The sequence below is a fragment of the Biomphalaria glabrata genome, chromosome 9 (assembly GCF_947242115.1).
Source record: "Biomphalaria glabrata chromosome 9, xgBioGlab47.1, whole genome shotgun sequence".
Taxonomy (NCBI): Eukaryota; Metazoa; Mollusca; class Gastropoda; family Planorbidae; genus Biomphalaria; species Biomphalaria glabrata.
In genome coordinates, this window is record NC_074719.1 from 18,959,043 (window position 1) to 18,979,755 (window position 20,713).

Consider the following 20,713-nt stretch of genomic DNA (forward strand, 5'->3'; position numbering starts at 1 on the left):
ATCTTATAAAATACAGACGTTACATCAAAAAGAAGACATGATGAACTCTTTGTTTCTAACTAGTCTTTAAAGTACAATCCTTGTCATGTACGTATTATAAATAAGGTTACAAAAAAAGTTTGTGTGGAAACATAAACTCAAAATCGGCCCCCCAAAGTGATTAGTTAGTATGTCGAAAATTAGTTTATTTAGTAATTCAATTAAAAAATATTTTTTACAAAAGAAAAAAAAAATCATTTGCACAAACGTGTTACAAATATGTCTTTATACGCGAGCGCTTATTGAATAGTCTCTATCATGGTTAACGATATAACTGTTAAAGAGGATTATGTAGATGTATATCTCTAGATCTAAATACTATATTAGAGATTCAATAAAAAAAGATCCTTTTCAATTCAAATATAGAACTTTAATTTATCAACTGAGAATCAATAAACATAATACAGTATTTACAATAGTAAACTGTATTAGATGAATAACTTCATACCTAGCTCAATAGTAAATATATTCAGTTTAATAAAGTCTTCGTGGCAACCATGTTCCTTTCCATGACCAATTTATCTTTATAGTTTTCTCCCAAACATGGAAAGTATTCCATGACTATAGAGATCATGCCGTTCACCCCTTGTAAAGGTTGATGCTAATTTTGGTTCGCCACGGGGTTTTCATTTTCCGGCTACCACCCATATATTTTTAATAAACATTTTGTCTATTGTTATTCTAAAATTATTTTCAATGTGTTTTCTTCTTTAGGTTTCCATTGCCACCTTTCCTGAGTGACATTGACAAGACTAAAGTTTGCTCTTAAAACATGGCATGTAGTTCTACATGTAAACACAGCAGAGATATGTAAACATTTGAAATGACAAAAGTGAAAAAAACAACAACAACCAAACATAAATATATAAATCCAGGCTACAAATAAACATTGCATCTCTAAAGGCATGTGTTGCTTCTTTTCCATTGTTATTGTAATATGAAACGGAGAATTGCTAATGAAAACAGCAAAATAAGTTGTTTTACTTCACTACCTTGTCTACAAACAACAGTAAACTTCAATAGAACTATAGGGAGACCAAGGGAGCAGAATAAACAGGGATTTTTCTGTCGAAGGTTCTGGTTCTTTAATGGCTATTGGAGAAGTTTATTTGATAGAAAGTATAAAAGACATTAGGCGGGATAACTATAAGTCTTAGATTTGATTTTGATATATATATATATATATATATATATATATATATATATATATATATATATATATATATATATATATATATATATATATATATATAGAGAGAGAGAGAGAGAGAGAGAAATAGATATATATATAGATATATAGATATATAAAAGATATTGTGCCCTTTATAAGTCCAGATATATTTTATTACTAAATAAATGCTATAGTTTGTGTTACCTTTAGGTAAATCCGGCCGTGGTAACATTAAATAATTCAATTCAGTAAAAAGTTATTGCCGTTGTTGGCTCATTAATTCACTATTCTCCATCTATGTTTGGGTACCCGTCCTAGAGACCTGTGGCTGGAACGAGCTAATGGTCTCCAGTGCCAACAGGCTGCGACGTTTCAGGTCTGTGTTCAGGCCTTCTTTGATAGCAGATCTTCATTAGCGTCTGGAATTCTTGAGCCCACGAGTTCGAACTCAAGTCATACACTCTTTTTTCTTTCTATAAAATGTATTTCAAAACGGTAGCATGCAATCAAATACCCCCACCCAGTTCCCAACTGGTCCAGACAAGTGAATTGACCATAGCGTCTAGCATGTAGTCGTGTGAAATAAAAACAATTGTTCAACATATTTCTCATCGCACAAATTTATTATTATTAGTCTAGAATCTATTACACAGTTATTTACATGATTGATCCAAAGGAATTGATACATTTACATTTAATATCAGCTTGGTTTTGAAAAAAGGATTTTTTAAAGTTTTCTTGTTTTTATTTTTACTTTTCCTCATTAGGTATATTAGTGTAACACTTCCCTGCTAGAACATAGCAAATACTGAAATATTATAAAAGTAGTGCAACATTGAAAATGTGCGTGTGTTTGAGAGTGAGAGAGAGAGAGAGAGAGAGAGAGAGAGAGAGAGATACATAATTAGAATTATTGTATTGTTGTTCTCACCATTAATTGACTAAATTAAAAGGTATTTTAAATTCTTTTATTTACTTTGACCTTTTTACACCCATACGCTCTGCGGCTAAACTGAATACAATGATTCACTGTACATCTAGGTCAGATATACATGCAAGATGCTACCCTAAAACAAAGTGTGTGCGTCACGTGACTTAAACTATTAATAGCTGCAAAGGCTTAACAAAAAGTCTCTTGAAATTGTATTACATGAATCTCTTTATACAATTATTTACTGTCTATCTAAACAGTATTTAAAAAGGATAAAATTTTAGCGTTGAAGTCCGAGCGTTTTTTTCTAAAAATCATACTTTTATGAAATTACATGCAAAACATCCATAGTAAAAAGAACAAAAAACCCAAAAAGATAATAAAGTAGATTCACATTAACTTGTACCGCATTACATGGGTTAAAACATGTGGGTCTAATTAACCATTTTTGTGTGGTGTATCTGGTATACAGCATATCAGAAGCGTCGATAAGCTATGTTTTTTAAAGGGCAATGTGTGGGCACTGTGTTAGTTCAGTAAAATCAAGCTTCTAAATTTTGTGGTTTAAAGGACAAACTCATCTTTAGGATATAGTTGGCAACAGTTACATTTCAATTTGGCGTCCTTGACCTTGCTGAGTTTGTCTATTTATTTAGAAATGTCTCCCAATTTTCCTCCTTTTATTGTCTTTCGTTTTTGTTTGAGCTTACCTTATATCTCCTCAACATTTCTCCCTATCACTTTCTCTTCTTTGACTATAATACTTTATTCTGTTGATTATAGAATCTAAACATCGACTTATAAAAAAATTCAAAGAGCAGATTGCTGTGTTGCAGTCATATCGATTAAATCTCAAATAGAGTGTTTACATTTTGTTGCTGGAGTCATTAAAACGGAAGGTTTAGGAGTGCTCGATCTTGGAAAAGAAAACGCAAAGATGAATCTTCATTCTACTAAAGTCCTTTCTTTATCGCTATTTAGATTCAGTGTTCTAGTTAAAAAAAAATATTTTAGGGGATAAACAAGACTAATTGATTTTTGTTTTTTTGACAGTTGCAAGGGAAATAATTTTCTCTAAGACACTGTTAGGGTGTTTGGCTTCCCCCATCTGATGTCCCTTGATAATAAAACGAATAAATACATTTCCAGATCATTACATTGTTTTTTGACGTTTAGGTTTTATGCTTTCTCCTTTCCTGCATTTTTTCATTTTTTTCATTCATTTCTCTCTAGCCCCAAATCTATCTTATGATAACATCTTACAATTATAAAAATTGATGTTACAATAAATACTATGTAATATAGCATTACATACTATGGGATCCTACTTCATTGTCCTAAGTGATCCAACATTATTATCTAACATTATTATTATACAGACATATACGGAAAAAATATACAAGTTTTTACAACATTTTGAGATGCATTATAAAATTAAGTGAAATTCTGACAAACTTTGGAAATATTCTGTCATTTGCTTAATAGTTCAAAATAATTTTGAGAAATTGAAAGTTTAGTTTTAACGGCCTCTACATATTTATTAACTGACGTCTACTGAAATTAGCTGCGGCTTCCTAGAAAGTAGCAAAGGTTTCGTAGTCTTGAAACAAAACAGATTTCTTTGTAAAATAAAAAGAACAAGTAAAATAATCAGAAAGAAACAAAGATAAATACCCCTTTCTTAATCCTAACGCTAGAAACCAGAAACTAATCTCTAAAGCTGTGCTATTTTTTCTAGTTCCATTAAATCATGAAGAGCGTTGTCTGGATCCGCAAGGAAAACCAATGATTTAAGTCTAGTTTGAACTTAAAATACACGCCTTGGTGAACACATCAATTCTTTCTTTTATTTTTGTTTTAAAGAAACATCTGTATTTTACCAGCTAAAACAAATACTATTTTGTATAATGGTACAATGCTTCTGTTGACACGGCCTTGGAGCGGGAGAAAGAAAGGTGACAAAACAGCATGTTATACGTTTTAGCAAACTTGGAGCTCATAGTGACGTAGATGAAGAAGTTGAGGCATGCGTTGACCTGATAGAGCACGTCGTTCACCGTCTGACCGATGTGGTATAACGGTCGAGTGTCCTGAATGGAGTTAATGTAGAGTACAAACATGTCCAGGACTGCTGTAGGTATGCAGACGATCAGGCATGCAAGGCAGACAGCCAGCAACATCTTCACCGCCTTCAGCTCTTTTGTCTTGGTCCCCAAGGCGACTTTTTTTCTGGCCCGCCCTAGCCTTGAGGTCAACAGGCGCAGCACGATGATGATTGAACAGGTTAGTATGGAAGCGAGAGTGACGGTGGAGAATAAGTTGTTGAAGACGACCGTCCCGTACATCAGAATGACGTCAAAGTGGTCAGTCAAGAGCTGGGTCATCCTCACCATAGCGACCGTAACGTTGACATCAGGGACGTAAATCCACTGGAAGGTGAATCTGAACAGGTTTGGGAAACCCATTAAGGTGGGGTACGCGTACAGAAAGAGGACCACCACTAGGACTCGCCCCTTCCGGACTATCCTCGCAACGTGAAAGGGAAAGCAGACGGCTATCATCCTCTCGATGGAGATTAAAGTCACGTGACACAGGCTGACCACTAGCATGAGCGTGTTGATGGGGATGATGTAGACCTCTAGGAACGTCTCTACAGTCACGCCTAAGAAGAAGTCAAACATCTGGACCACACACCGTATGCGGCGCAAGATCTGCGTGAGAGAAAAGCAGAAGTCAGACACAGACAGGGACACCAGGATGATGTTGGTCGACTCTCTGAACCCGTGGTGAGTCAGGATGACAATGTTCAGAAAGTTGCCCAACAGGCCACAAAATCCCAACACCGGAAGAAGAATACACCGGATGTAGACGTCTTGCTGGGAAAGAGTACCTTCCGTAATGAGGTTTAAAATAACATCCATTGACGTCTGTGGTGTGAAGCTTACACCAACGTCAAAAGCGACAGATTGAACACTAGAATTTTCATTCATTTTCTATTTACACTAATGTATAACCCTTTCTAAAAACATAGAAAAGTCAATTTATTGTAAATCCTTTAGATAACTTCTTGCTTTCTTAAACAAAATATCATTTTCATTATTAGAGATTAATTATAAACCCGTGGGATGTTGACAGTTATTTCTTTAAACAACCACTCCATATACTACACTAGAGCTGTTTGAGATTTTTTTTCTGTATGAAAATTAAAGTAAAATGGTCTAGAATAGATGACTCGAGATAAAATAAAAAGCTTTAATCATTACACAACTTTTAAAATGATTCTTCCAAATGTAATTGTTAGTCAGATAATATTTGTATTGAACGGTTGAAAAATGTCTTCATTTGAAATGTTTTAACGAGGACACTCTAAAATACAGAGGCAACATTTGAATTAAACGAAAACAAAATAAAACCAAGACAGTCATTACACTCAGACCTCTCCGCCACAGTAATCCTAATTACACCAATTACCAAAGTGTCATGTGGTGATTACATCCACTTCTTCGTCTAGCTACGTAGATCAAGAAATTATCTCTAAATCTATCTTTAAAATCTACGTTTTTTTTTCCTCTCTCTACAACACTAAAATCATGTTTTAATTTTATGTTTAAGCTTATTAGTTTGATATTTCAGATCTGGTTTTTTTTAAAAGACTAAGTTTCTGTATGAATATACCTCGACTATTTGTCACGAACAGGTCATGTCAATGTCAATGTCATTGGTACAACAGCACAATTAACACATAATAGTTATTTTTAGATTGTGTGCGCTGTATTTTTATTTACCCTGTGGGTATTATTAATATAGTCAATGTATTTGAATGTTAGGGTGAAAGTAGTGCTTTTATAGGTAAACAAATTAGTCATAATCATTATAAATGTTTTGATTAAATGTCATTAGTAATGATTAACTTAAAAAACAACAACAAAACATTGCATTTTTTAAATGAAGTTTTTTCTTATATAAAACTCGCTCTCTTTCTCTCTCTCTCTCTCTCTCTTCCTCTCTATCCCTCTCTCTCTCTCTTACTCTCTCTTTCTATCTTTCTATTTCGCTCTATACCTCTTTCTCTCTTCCTCTCTCTTTCTATTTCTCCCTTCCTCTCTCTTTCTCTCTATCCCTCTCTCTCTTCCTCTCTCTTTATATCACTCTATCCATCTCTCTTCCTCTCTCTTTCTATCTCTCTTTCTCTCTATCCCTCTCTCTCTTCCTCTTTCTTCATAGGATTAATTTCAGAAAATAAAAACACAATATAACATAATAAAAAATAACCGCTGCGTTCCTTGGTTTTCTATAGATAAGGAAAGTAATGATAGTTTTAATGTTAATACTATTTTTTTCCTCCATCCTAAGTTGAAGAATGAGTGATGAGTGGTGAAGCCGTGAATGAATGAATTAATTCATTTTGAAGCCTATATAATACTATTATCACTATCAATGCAGAACAAATGGTTTTGCCTAGTCATGTAAACACTGTACTTCTCCTCCTTCATCTTCGGAATGGAAGACATTGCCATTATAATATCACAGAAGCATAGACTCTTTTTTAGATAAATTAATTTTAGGGTAATACTTGAACACTGAATGTAATACTTGAACTCTAAATGTAATACTTGAACACTGAATGTAATACAGTGATTCCCAAAGTGGTATATATAGACCCCCAGGGGTCTACGAAGACTTCCAAGGGGTCTACGAAAGTGAAAAAGTAAATTGGGGGTCTATGCGATGTCCATGGGGGTCTATGACTTTAATGTTCACACCCCATTAATGTAACTATTTCAAACACTTATAAATGATTTGTACCTTAGTTATAAATACGGTATGGCTCGTTCAAAAGTAAAATAGTTGTATTTAATTTCAATATTTATTTAAATAGTTAATTTTGTCTACATGTAAGTAATGTTTAACAAAAAGAAATCTTGATTTTAAAGCGTTGATTATTTATTTCCTTGTTAAATAAGCGATTGTCTATAATAAGAGCCTTTTTATGACCCTATAAAACCAATTACACTCGAGGATTATTTGAGACAATGCCACCCTGATAAAAAGAGAAAAGTGAGAAAAAAGTTCAGAATAGACTCACAAAATCTTTCTTCAACATCATATAGAAAAGATGGTGGTTTGTGAGCGTTTTACAAGATCTCTTTACCTATAGCCAAATACGGAAAACGTTGATTTTACCAGCCCTTGAAGTAGTTTTAAAAACTGTTTTACACAAACCTTCATCTGATATTATGAAACGAATCTTTAGTAGCACTACAGTTCAAGGGCACATCGGTGGGATGAGCATTAAAGCTGCAAACTGCCTAATGGTCATCAGCTCCATATTTTTCCCCAGGGCTGACCCACGAAACCTTTCCCATGTTTGGGTGTATAGCTGCAAAGCAGCAGAGGTTTGAATTCAATTTTCCTTCTGCTAGGTAGGCTGCAAGCCAAGGCTAATGAGTCCCTACTGCCCGAAGCTTACTGGTTTAGGGGCCAGTAACTCATCTTTGCCCTTTCTCCTGTTATTGAAAACAGCTCCTCAGGCTCAATATTTGAGTCAAACGTGAAAGATCAAGAAACACACGAGAAACTCTTTGCGAAAACTTTTACAATAATACATAAGGCTAATTAATAAATTAATATTTAATGTTTGAAGGACTGCTTCATAGAACAACGAATTCCTATATGAAACAATATCCGCAGAAACGGATGATGAACATACAAAAAGAAAAAAATCATTTCCAATGTGCATGGTGATTCCAGTAATACATATTAATTGTTATTTTAATAGGTTTAAATTTGAATTATATCTGTAAAAAAAGATAGATCTCTCTAGCTTATGATGTAGCTTTACATTACTTTTCACACTTTGACTCACTGCAGTTAGAAATTAGTTTAAAAAATTAGTTTGTGAATGTGCAAAAATGAAATATAAGTTAAGCAGGGGGTCTACCGAAAATCAGAAAACATGGCAAGACAAAAAAGTTTGGGAACCACTGATGTAATACTTGAACTCTGAATGTAATACTTGAACACTGAATGTAATACCTGAACACTAAATATAATACTTGAACACTGAATGTAATACTTGAACACCTAGGGTAATACTTAAACACGTAATGTAATACTTGAACACGGAATGTAATACTTGAACACGTAATGTAATACTTGAACACGGAATGTAATACTTGAACACGGAATGTAATACTTGAACACGGAATGTAATACTTGAACACGGAATGTAATACTTGAACACGGAATGTAATACTTGAACACGGAATGTAATACTGAAACACAAAACGGAATATTTCAATACTGAATGTAATACTTCAACACGGAATGTTATACTTCAACACGGAATGTTATACTTCAACACGAATGTTATACTTCAACACTGAATGTTATACTTTAACTGGAAATGTTATACTTCAACACGGAATGTTATACTTCAACAAGGAATGTTATACTTCAACATGGAATGTTATACTTTAACTGCAAATATAATACTTCAACACGGAATGTTATACTTTAACTGGAAATATAATACTTCAACACGGAATGTTATATTTCAACACGGAATGTTATACTTCAACACGGAATGTTATATTTCAACACAGAATGTTATACTTCAACATGGAATGTTATACTTCAACACGGAATGTTATACTTCAACATGGAATATTATACTTCAACACGGAATGTTATACTTCAACATGGAATGTTATACTTCAACACGGAATGTTATACTTCAACATGGAATGTTATACTTCAACATGGAATGCTGTACTTCAACACGGAATGTTATACTTCAACACGGAATTCTTATAATTCAACACGGAATGTTATTCTTCAACACGGAATGTTATACTTCAACTGGAAATGTTATACTTCAACACGGAATGTTAAACTTTAATATGGAATGTTATACTTCAACACGGAATGTTATACTTCAACATGGAATGTTATACTTCAACATGGAATGTTATACTTTAACTGGAAATGTTATACTTAACCAAGGAATGTTATACTTTAACTGGAAATGTTATACTTCAACATGGAATGTTATACTTCAATATGGAATGTTATACTTCAACACGGAATGTTATACTTCAACACGGAATGTAATACTGGAACATGGAATATAATAAGCAAATGGGTTCCGAATCTCTATGTAGGCTGTGACTATGAATTTTGGGATTTTTTAGGTTGTCCCTGAGTCCACCCAACTCTAATGGGTACCTGACTTTAGTTGGGGAATGTAAAGGCGGTTTGTTGTTGTTATGGCCACATGACACCCTGCTCGTTAACCTTTGGCCAAAGAAACAGATGACCTTAACATCATCTGCCCTATACATCACAAGGTCTAAAATGGAAATTTATCGTCAAAATGTTATCTTTTAAACGCTGTCTAAAGACACTGTCATTAAAATATTGTTTAAAAATTGAGACATGCTGAAAGTTATTACGAATTTAAATATAACAATTTTATGATATAGATAAAAAAAAAAGAAATAATTATTTAAGCCATTCAAGTGTCTTGTTTGTGTTATTTTTTCATATCTGAAGAGTTTTTTAAAAAACAATATTAAAAAATTATGTCATATATTCTTTTACAAACCCCTTCCGTTACTCGCTAATCTATATTTAAAAATAAAATAATAACTTCAAGGTAAAATGCGTCCATTTTCACTAAATAATGTGCTGGTTAAACATTTTCTTACAAATAGTGTATAGGTCAGTGTTTAATGGAATTAATGTTCTTTTGTCAGTTAAATAAAACAGCTTGTTATCTTTGGACCCGCACCTGACAAACAGACTGGCAAGCATTGAGGACAAGTTATTGTCTTTTCGTTCTTACAAAGCGCAGTGAAAATATCATCAGCTGTGGTATGGAAATGGTTATAATGCAATGCATCACTAAAGAAAAAACACCCAGCCCCCTCCTTTTTTATTGTTGACAATCTATGGGTTTACCCACAGGCTTTGGTGCTCTTTTTAATAAGCTACGTTTACTTGGTAATAAATAAAACACCATAAAAAGCACGACATCTGCAGCTGTGTTCGTCAAGCCAAGACGTTCTGAGATGGAGACTTTGAGAATCTCTTTTGTTTTCTTGATGATCAGTTTGGTCCATTTGGCCACGGCTGAAATACGTATGTGTTCAACATAGTTACAGATAGTTTGTCTTTTTCTTCTTTAGTATTGAACATTTCAGTCAAGGGTTGAAGTGCTCAAATACAGAACAAAATATCTGAAACTGAATCTAGGAATATTTGCTTTAAAATAGTTAAAAAAAAATTAGCTCTATTAAGTAAACAACAGTAGCTGGATAATGTTAGTCCGTATGTATCCCTGGCCCCCAAAAACGTCAGAATCTATTTCTCAATAATAGGCTGTTTAGTTTATTTTCAAGTAAAATCAATGACAAATTATTTGAAGCTGTATTATTTAAGATTTTAGATAATCATAACAAGACATGACTTTAATATTCCTTTTCTATGAACAGATCCTATCGGGGCCTTCTCTGGTTTCAAGTGATAACACAAACTCTGTTTATAATATTGCTATGTTTAATTGACCAATCAGTTCTTTGTCTTTCTTTAGGTTAGCAAACAAACAAAAAAGATAGCTCTTGAGAACTACTTTAGTTTTATAGGGAAAAGCTGTGAAATCTTTAAATACATATAAGTATTCTAGACTTTTAAATCACAAGTCTTTGAAAGCAATATTTAAGGAACATACAATGACAAGGGTTCTAACAAATATTTGCGTTCAGACTTTGATTTCATGTTCCTACTCTAAAGATTAAAGAAAAGTTCTAACTTCAAACCTATTCTCTTACCATAAGTTGTAAATGACATTTGAAAGTTTATTACCAAGTATAATACCTGCTAATTGTTTGAAATTCTTTGCCAATAAACTTCATTCTTATAGTGCTATACGCAACACACATGAGAAGATATTTACTGCGGTCTAATAGAAAAAATAAAAAGAAAGGTCTAAAAAACAAACAACGAATGAAAGAGAGTTATTTTTTTATGTCTTTAAATTTCTTGAAAGAATATGACTTATTACAGTAAGTTTGTAGATCTTGAAAGTTAACTATTCTTTCCATTCCCAATAAGCGTCTCAAAGAGTGATTGACTTTCTGAGACTTTTCAACGGGAGGACCACCAATAAGAAACAAGTGCAAGAGGAGAAAGACCAAAATTCTCCCATTAGACACGCCCCTGCTGTTGGTACTTTTATACCAATCATTATTCCAGCCTTTGGTGAGGTAAGACGCTCCCTTTCTGTCGCTCCCTTTCTATCGATCTCATTTCTTTGTCTCTTCCTCATTTTTGTTTCGATAAAAACCCCAGACAAGTTTCGCTTAAAAAACCCAGACAAGATTCGCTCTCTGTTGTTCAATTGAACATTCGATATAAAAAAAAACTTATATCCTACGGATACTGCACAACATTTGACAAAGTTTACATGATATCTAATGAGACTGGAGAAACTTGGTAATATATATACAAGATCTCTAAGGAAACACCAATACCTTGTGAAAAATGCCTGATTTGCAAAATAAAGTCAGGCCTGAAGAAAAAGATGTTCTGCCTTTGCTGGATTAACCAGCCTTTGAAATCAGAAATGTAAATATGTACGACAATATTAACCAGTCAGGAGAATAAACAGAGCATGTAGCTAGGACATGTAGTTAGGGGATGTAGTTAGGGCATGTAGCCAGGGCATGTAGTTAGGGTATTGTAGTTAGGGCATGTAGTTAGGTCATGTAGTTAGGGGATGTAGTTAGGGCATGTAGTTAGGGAATGTAGTTAGGGCATGTAGCCAGGGCATGTAGTCAGGGCATGTAGTTAGGGCATATAGTTAGGGCATGTAGTTAGGGCATGTAGTTAGGGCATTTAGCCAGGGCATGTAGTTAGGGCATGTGGCCAGGGCATGTAGTTAGGGCATGTAGCCAGGGCATGTAGTTAGGGCATGTAGTTAGGGCATGTAGTTAGGGGATGTAGTATATATATATATTTCTAAAGTGCATTCAAGACAGAGGTAATTGATTTGTTAGCCGCTCCTTGTAAATGATTTCGCAATCCTGCAACAATCTCATAGATTTCTAAAATTTCTGAACATCTTAAACTAGAAATAAAGTCAGTTTGAAATACATTCTTGGTGTAAAGGATTATGTGAAAAGTAAATATTATCAACACAAACATTCCAGACCTTTAATGCATGAACTCTGAGGCGCAATGCTTGAGAGTTTCCAAATGTTTACATTCTAATGTATTAGTTTCAACAGTATTTATAATGAAACTCAAATAATAATAATAATGTAAGACGTCATCAGCAATAAACTAACAAATTATTGTCTAATGTATATTATAATATATTAGCCTTTTTAATTTCATGATTATTGTCATGACAATGGAAAACTTAGGGACTTTCTAAAAACAGATACAGAACTTCAGAAGGATGGCGTCCATTATGATGTACAAAACTAAAAACAAACCTAGGCTTGTTTATGTTCAAGCTGAGTATAACCATACTTACTTGTCTTGTAACACATCTACATATATAACAGTTGTGAAACTTTAGGTTTCAATAAAGTAGAAATGTGTGTGTACTTTTTAAAAAAAATAACTTAAAAATAGTATAATAGTGATTTAAAATAAATAGTGATTTAAAATAAATACTTAAATTAGAAAAAAAAAGTCCATTACAATGGACGCTACTATATGACATCCCGCTCGCTAACCGTTGGGTATACTCAAAATCAAATAAAAGTACGTAAGGAGTTGAAGTGGACGGTTATAATATATTTTGATAAAACTATGCTGATCACTACAGATTGTCTTAGTTTATAAGCCCACAGAACTTTTTCCATTACGTTCAGCTATGCCCAACCTATTTCAGTGGTGCCCAACCTATTTCAGTGGTGCCCAACATAGCTCAGTGGTGCCCAACCTAGTTCAGTCGTGCCCAACCTAGTTCAGTGGTGCCCAACCTATTTCAGTGATGCCCAACCTATTTCAGTGATGCCCAACCTATTTCAGTGGTGCCTAACCTAGTTCAGTGGTGCCCAACCTATTTCAGTGGTGCTCAGCCTATTTCAGAGGTGGCCAACCTATTACAGTGGTGCCCAACCTATTTCAATGATGCCCAACCTATTTCAGTGGTGCCCAACCTAGTTCAGTGGTGCCCAACCTTTTTCAGTGATGCCCAACCTATTTAAAGGTGCCTAACCCATTTCAGAGATGACCAACCTATTTCAGTGGTGCTCAGCCTATTTCAGAGGTGGCCAACCTATTACAGTGGTGCCCAACCTATTTCAATGATGCCCAACCTATTTCAGTGGTGCCCAACCTAGTGCAGTGGTGTCCAACCTATTTCAGTGATGCCCAACCTATTTCAGAGGTAGCCAACCTATTTCAGTGGTGCCCAACCTATTTCAGTGATGCCCAACCTATTTCAGTGGTGCCCAACCTAGTTCAGTGGTATCCAACCTATTTCAGTGATGCCCAACCTATTTCAGTGATGCCCAACCTATTTCAGTGGTGCCCAACCTATTTCAGTGGTGCCCAACATAGTTCAGTGGTGCCCAACATAGTTCAGTTATGCCCAACATAGTTCAGTGATGCCCAACCTATTTCAGTGGTGCTCAACCTATTTCAGTGGTGTCCAACATAGCTCAGTGGTGCCCAACTTATTTCAGTGGTGCCCAACATAGTTCAGTAATGTCAAATGTATTTCAACCTAGCTGCTAAATTTCCAAAAGGGAAGGTAATGTACGAATTACAACCTAAATCTTTGTTTCCATTGGATCTGAAGCTCTTTGAGTTCAGTTAGCAAGTGCGTAGAAGTTTGAACGGGCCGGAAAGCACCGCAAACTTGCCGGATATGTTCCCCTTGCCGTAGGTTAGATCTGACAGTTTTAGTTCAATACATTCTAACAGCCACCCAATTAGGTCACTGCTGGCACATCCATTCCTGCGTATGTTTGTGGATTAAACTTAAGACAGTTTAAACTAGGTTGCTTTTTTCACCCCATGAATTCTCTGAATAAAGCATAATGACACTAACTTTACCATTTCAGACACCAGCCATTTTATTGGAAGAAGTGTTTTACAACCAACTGATACGCCGGGAAGTGTTGGTGGTCAAGGAGAGAGACGACGGCTCCATACGGCTCATTCCATATAACTTTACCAACAACTTACTCACTGGGTAATACATATACTTCTACTTCTTCAATTAAAAAAAAAAATGGGTGGCTGAGTTGTTAAGCGTTTGATTTCCGAACCTGGGGCCTGGGTTCGAATCTCGATGAAGACTGGGATTTTGAATTTCGGGAATTTTTAGGGTGCCCCTGAGTCCACCCAACTGTAAAGGGTACCTGACTTCAGTTGGGGAAAGTAAAGGCGGTTGGTCGTTGTGCTGGTCACATAACACCCTGCTCGTTAACTTTTAGCCAAAGAAACCAATGACTTTATCATCTGCCCTAGAGATCGCTACGTCTGAAAGGGGAACTTTACTTTTTACTTCTAGTTGTAATATACTATTAGAAATTTTCAGATAAAAAAAGTTAATCACAATAATCTGCTCTTCGTTCTTTAAAAAGAGAAAATAATATGGAGAAATGTGGTGGCAATATAATGAAACCTCAAGAAAAGAGAGAAAGAAAATGTAAAGAGACAGATCAAAATAAATTTTGAAACAATTGGTCGAAATAAACATTGTCAAGAATGCCACATTGGAAGATCAGTGGAGCCGAGTAAATAGTGACTAGGATTCACCCCAGGGTCATCTGTTCAATAAGAAATGAAGATATAGAGGCAGGTTTCACTATTTTCAGCTCAAATGTCAGAAACTACAAAAGAACAAACTATCCAGGATCATAGGTCGTCCCTCCAGAAGGCTAAATAAAGGTTGCGTGGTGAACATGTCGTCTCTGTGACTGTATTGTTGGGTCTTCTGGAGATACTTGTTATTATAGTGTTAATATTCTAAAGCAGGGGTGGGCAAATTACGACACGCGGGCAACATGCGGCCCGCCGCAGTGTTTTATGCGGCCCGCGGACACCCACAGAAATTAGACACTATACATATAAAAATGCAAATATATTAAAAATAGTTCTAAATAACGCTATCTATATAAATTATTGAAACTGTCTCATTATAAAAAGTTTTAATTAAACGAAGGTTATTCTTATTGGCTATATATAAATACACTCAGTCTAAGACACAATCTCTGGTATTTATTCAATTTATGAAGAACTATGTTGAGTGTTGGGTAGGCTTGGAACAAGATGGCAAGTGTAACAAATGATGGAGCTCGATCTTTGACTGAGTAAAACAGTTTTATTTCTTGTTGTGTTTTTAATCGAGAATATCCCAACCATAAAATATAAACAGGAAAGTTTGCACAAGGCTGCATAAATTATCTACGTATTACTTACCTACACATACCTCAATAACTAAGACACACATATGTCAGAAAAAAACAACATAGTTAGGGGTCTTAACCACCGGCAGTTCCAAAAATGACTTGAAACTTTAGAAACAAACTATTCCTCCGTATCCGCTGACATAACATGGGCAAGTTAATGGGGAGAATATAAAATGTCATGGAAGAAATGTTTATGTTCCTTGAAGGACATTGGACTGTGAAAACCTGGAAAAAGCTCTTATCTTTGGCCAATCGTCTAAAGTGACTTTAGCTCTAAAGGCGAGAAATGAACAACATATATTGCTACATGTAACATCTTCTTTTTAAAAAAAGATGTAAATTATGTACCTAACAGTTTTTTTTTTTTTTTTTCATTTTTTGGGGGGCAAATAGTTTCGGTTTCGTTAAATAAAAGGCAGGTTATTAAGTAATATTCACTTATATTATAACATTATTTTAGGTAATAATAAAACTGCATTTATTAATGTTTTCAAAATATAAACAGTAATTCTATAAAATGTGGTTTTGTTAATGTAGTTTTGGCTCTTTTTACTATCAATTGTTTTAAAAATGGTGTATTTTATTTAAAAAAAAAAGCATATTCAATTTTAAAAACAAAATGATGTGCTTTTAGAAAATAAAAAGTAGCCGTAGCACATAAACTATAAAAACTGCAAAAATTCTTAAAATCAAATGTTCAATATCCTTTCTCCTTGTTGAGATCTAAACGTCAAAGACAGACGATCGGACAGACAGGCTTTCCATACATTTGTCCATTTTTTTTTGGGGGGGGGGCACTAAAAATAAAATGTATGTTATGTTTAAAACTATATTTTTTTTTTGCACATAATACTATTCTCAAACAGCCGCTTGTCTAGACTAAGTGACTATATCTATATATATATTGAAAAATATAATTATTAGCACAAAATACTATTCTCAAACAGCCGCTTGTCTAGACTAAGTGACTATATCTATATATATATTGAAAAATATAATTATTAGCACAAAATACAATTCTCAAATAGCCGCTTGTCTAGACTGAGTGACTATATCTATATATATATATTGAAAAATATAATTATTAGCACAAAATACAATTCTCGAACAGAAACGCTTGTCTAGACTGAGTGACTATATCTATATATATATTGAAAAATATAATTATTAGCACAAAATACTATTCTCAAACAGCCGCTTGTCTAGACTGAGTGACTATATCTATATATATATTGAAAAATATAATTATTAGCACAAAATACTATTCTCAAACAGCCACAGACTAAGTGACTATATCTAGAAATGTTGATGTTCCACAGACCCGGTAAGTTTGATCTGGAAAGTTTGAATTCTCTATCTTTGGAAGATTTCTCAACGATAGGAGACTGTGATGGCCGCTTTGCAAGACTTACAAATGACTTGTACTTTGGACACTTACCTGACTGTAAAAGCTACGTCGATGGGGTCAGCCTCTTATTTTTTTATTCTAATTAGAAATCTAGTTCATTTTCTTTTCTTATTTATATATATATAATATAAGGCATTCTCTTCGAGTCACTTGGATTCGAAGACCCAACGATGACCTACATATTTTGACACACAAAAGCAGAATAATATTAAATATATGAGGGTTAGTGTTCTTGTCTTCGTCTGCACACTTCTTTAAGTTGGCAGCTTTCTTCAAGTCTTGACTTTCCAAATCCTCCTTTTCATAAGCCCAGTTCGTTTTTATTATTTTTTTATTTGTAAACCATAAATATTAGAAACCTTTTTTTCCCCCACAAAACTATGTTTTCTTATACACTGTAACTCATTTAATTAAAATAATATTTATAACTAGTCGACGCCGCTATTTTGAAGGGCCGGCCTTAGGTGACCGCAGTGGGCCCCGCACTTTCATAGGACCCGCTCCTGGAAATCTCATGAAATTGCAAAATATACGAAAAGTCCTGGAAATATCCGGAAATTATTAAAATCTTTAGAAAACTCATACAATTCTCCTGAAATAAATAGACAAAAATTGTCATTAAAAAAAAAACGGAATTATCCGGTAATGTTGAAATCTGGTTAAAGAAGCTTCTCGTGCCTCAAACTAATGAAGAATTACTTTAGTTTAACAATTCTCGTAGATAGATTGAAGCATTTGGTAATTCTTGCTATTGAGCGTGATCTATGTAGGAAATAGAATTTTTATGATATACTGTATAACTTCACTACACACGGCTCGTAAAGTAGTTCTGAATTGCAGAAATAAGAGAGTGATCTTTCCTCTACTTCTTCTTCTCGTCCAAACTCTTGAGGAACAAGAGAATTATATATATAGATGTTTTTTCAAGTGGTGACTATCCGCAGAAATAAGAGAGTGATCTTTCCATTACTTCTTCTTCTCGTCCAAACTCTTTCAGGGAAGAGGAGAATTATATATATAGATATAGTTATTGTTTCACCAAATCTAAATACAAATTTCTTGTTTGCATTATTAACAATTTTAAGCCATTCTGTTTAGCTACACCCAGACTACGCCTTCACTCTGACCTGCACTTTGATAACTGTTGATGTTCTGGGCAAGACTTCACTGGAGCATATCCCGGCTCCCTATTACCAAGTTGTGGAAGAAAAGTATGTATCTGAAATGCTGACACTTAATGACTTTACTAGAATTGGTCAACACAATAGCGTGAATCTTTAATGACTTTACTAGAATTGGTCAACACAATAGCGTGAATCTTTAATGACTTGACTAGAATTGGTCAACACAATAGCGTGAATCTTTGATCGATGAGAACGATGTCTGCATGAAAGTCCAATAAAAAATAGCTCACCAGAGCAGCTCAACATTGGGACAGATAACAAAATCTTAAGGGTTTGGGCTAGTTCCAAAAAATTTCTACTCGCTAGGCAAAAATAAGCCTCTAGGGTGTTATGAGGTGTGGTTTAACAACATGAAAAATATAAACAAATATTTGCAAACAAACAAACAAACAAAAGCTTATATTGAGAGAATGGTGAGCACTGTTTAATCGCTGCTATTTATCTCAATATTGAAAGTTGTATCTCTTCTTTTTCTATATAAAACAGATTTAATCTACAACCACTAATTGATTAAGTAACTGGTTGATTTTTCTTAAAATTGATTCATGTGTTGTCATCAATATTGAATAACTGTGAAAATATTTTCAACTTGATACGAGAATGGGAAGTGGGAGAAGAAAAATAAAAGGATCCACCCAGACAGACAGACAGACAGACCGACGGAATGAGGCAATAAAGGCTTTGTAAAACTTAGAAGTACACGTGTCTAGATCAATATATTCTGGTTATTCCTTTTATCAGCATTAGTTCTGCATCCTCCCTCTGAAGATTGTAATAGCTGGTTAAGGTCATTCATCTTTCCATTTAGAGAAAAGTGAAAGCTTTTAATACAACACGTAGCAGTTCGATCATATTTGACATGAAATGAATTTATGCAAACAGTAATAAATCTTGTTGTTTTTTTGCTCATTAATTGTTGATTCTATGGTTCTATTTATCAAAAGTTTATAAATAGAATCTAATTTTTTAAGCAAAATGTATGCCTTGATTTGTATTATTGGGATGATACATCAGCTGTACTCATTCTAGTTTGTGTCTACTTGCAGGTTTCCTTTGCCGTCATACCTGAATGGTTACGACGCGAATAAAGTCTGCTCTTAAGTAACACCTGGATACCTAACCAAGTTACAAAAAAACAACCAAAAACAATTAATTGTAGATTTAATTCAAATAAATTAAGTCTAGCGCATTTTATCTCTGTGTTGTTTGTTTGATTTGTATTGCTTGTAAATAAGTTATAGACAATTTGAAAAGAAGATTTCTACAGGCCCATGTTAATTGTGACGTGTTCATGTGGATTTCAGAAACGTTTTGTATTATTTGTTATCAAATATAACTCTAATAGGATACTGTCTTACAGGGGCGTAGCTAGGAATTTTCCATCGTTTAAGGGCCTGGGGGGGAGCTTCACCTCTTTGAGGGCCCCTGCATTTTTCGTAATATTTAATTTTTATATGTAAAAAACACTCATTTGGCCCTCCCCCCACAAGTGGGGACCCGGGGTATTTTTAATTCTACCCCTCCTCCCCCCACCCTAGCTAGGCCACTGCTGTCTTACTGATTATATAGAAGAAGAAAAGATAATCCATGTCTCAGGTAGCAATCTATTTTCTATACCGCATTTTAAATTTAAAAAAAAACGAGTTAGTGTTAAATGCACTCTGGTGCGTGGCCCCTGTGGGTCAGTGTTATGGGAGTGTGTGTGTATGTTTCCAAGGTGATGATGAAGACAGGGAGCTTTACTTGCTAGTTTTTTAGAAAGATGCAAGATAAGTTTCTTTGTCCTAATCTATGTTAAGAACAAGAGACGACCCAGAGATTTTAACAAGTAAAGACGTGTGCTTGTAGTGAGCAGCTAGAGAGTTGGTTTCAATATTGGTTTATTGGATTACTGTTAGCTCTATATCTCAAGTTGAATCTGTCTATGTTGTTTATAAAAATTTTATCTAGCTTCATTTTTAAAAAATAATTTTGTTCCAGTTCTATAATAACAAATATACTACGTCTGCATCGATTTAGTCCTAACCAACAACCGACCTGCAACACATCCGTGTCATAAGAGATGTTGTGAACCTGTTCAAAAATATAAATATCTCAAAAGTAAGCGAGCTCTTAAGACCCCGTCACAGAATAACTTTAAGAAATGGTTTCATCAACATAATGAACATTGAACACATTTTTTTTAGAAATGACAATAACAGCCAACGTCTAATAATGTCATATGGATTAGAGATGGTAATATTTTATCAGTGGTGTCAGGCAGTCAACCTACTACCTCTATATACAATGTTGTATCAAAGATAAAAACAAGATGGATGCCGTACCTGTAATCTGTTACTTTTGCTTCACAATTCAAGACGACATGTCCCTGGAAGAGATCAACATAGCGCACAGGGAAGGCTGTGTTTACCTTTGCAAGACTTATACCAAGAGTCTGGGGAAACAGGAAGCTCACTACAACGACCAAAATGGAGGTCTACAAAGTGTTTTAAGCACTCCTCTGTACGTCGGCAGTGGACTACTTGAAGTGAGAGCGTAAACTAA

At 34.4% G+C, this 20,713-nt stretch overlaps 3 protein-coding genes across 6 annotated transcripts in view; 2 read left to right on the forward strand and 1 right to left on the reverse strand.

Annotated features, from left to right (window-relative positions):
- LOC106065185 (uncharacterized) overlaps positions 1–952 on the forward strand; it is a 58,758-nt gene extending 57,806 nt beyond the window's left edge. For 3 of the 4 annotated variants that reach the window (XM_056041084.1, XM_013223951.2, XM_013223950.2), the window contains one exon: positions 754–951. In XM_056041084.1, coding sequence (XP_055897059.1) covers positions 754–808 — 55 coding nt within the window. In that variant the 3' untranslated portion in view covers positions 809–951. Of the gene's footprint in view, positions 1–753 lie in introns of all 4 variants that reach the window. The other variant, XM_013223949.2, reaches the window with a different exon arrangement.
- A 3,084-nt stretch (positions 953–4,036) lies between these two features.
- LOC106065177 (sex peptide receptor-related protein 2-like) lies at positions 4,037–5,131 on the reverse strand. The gene has a single exon (XM_013223939.2). The coding sequence runs from the start codon at positions 5,129–5,131 to the stop codon at positions 4,037–4,039; it is 1,095 nt and encodes a 364-aa protein (XP_013079393.2).
- Positions 5,132–10,146: 5,015 nt separating this feature from the next.
- LOC106065186 (uncharacterized) lies at positions 10,147–19,336 on the forward strand. The gene is made up of 6 exons (XM_013223952.2): positions 10,147–10,283; positions 11,256–11,407; positions 14,225–14,355; positions 16,897–17,041; positions 18,084–18,196; positions 19,216–19,336. Exons 1-6 carry the CDS (start codon positions 10,214–10,216, stop codon positions 19,268–19,270), a joined length of 666 nt encoding a protein of 221 aa, XP_013079406.2. The 5' UTR covers positions 10,147–10,213; the 3' UTR covers positions 19,271–19,336.
- Positions 19,337–20,713: the final 1,377 nt, after the last annotated feature.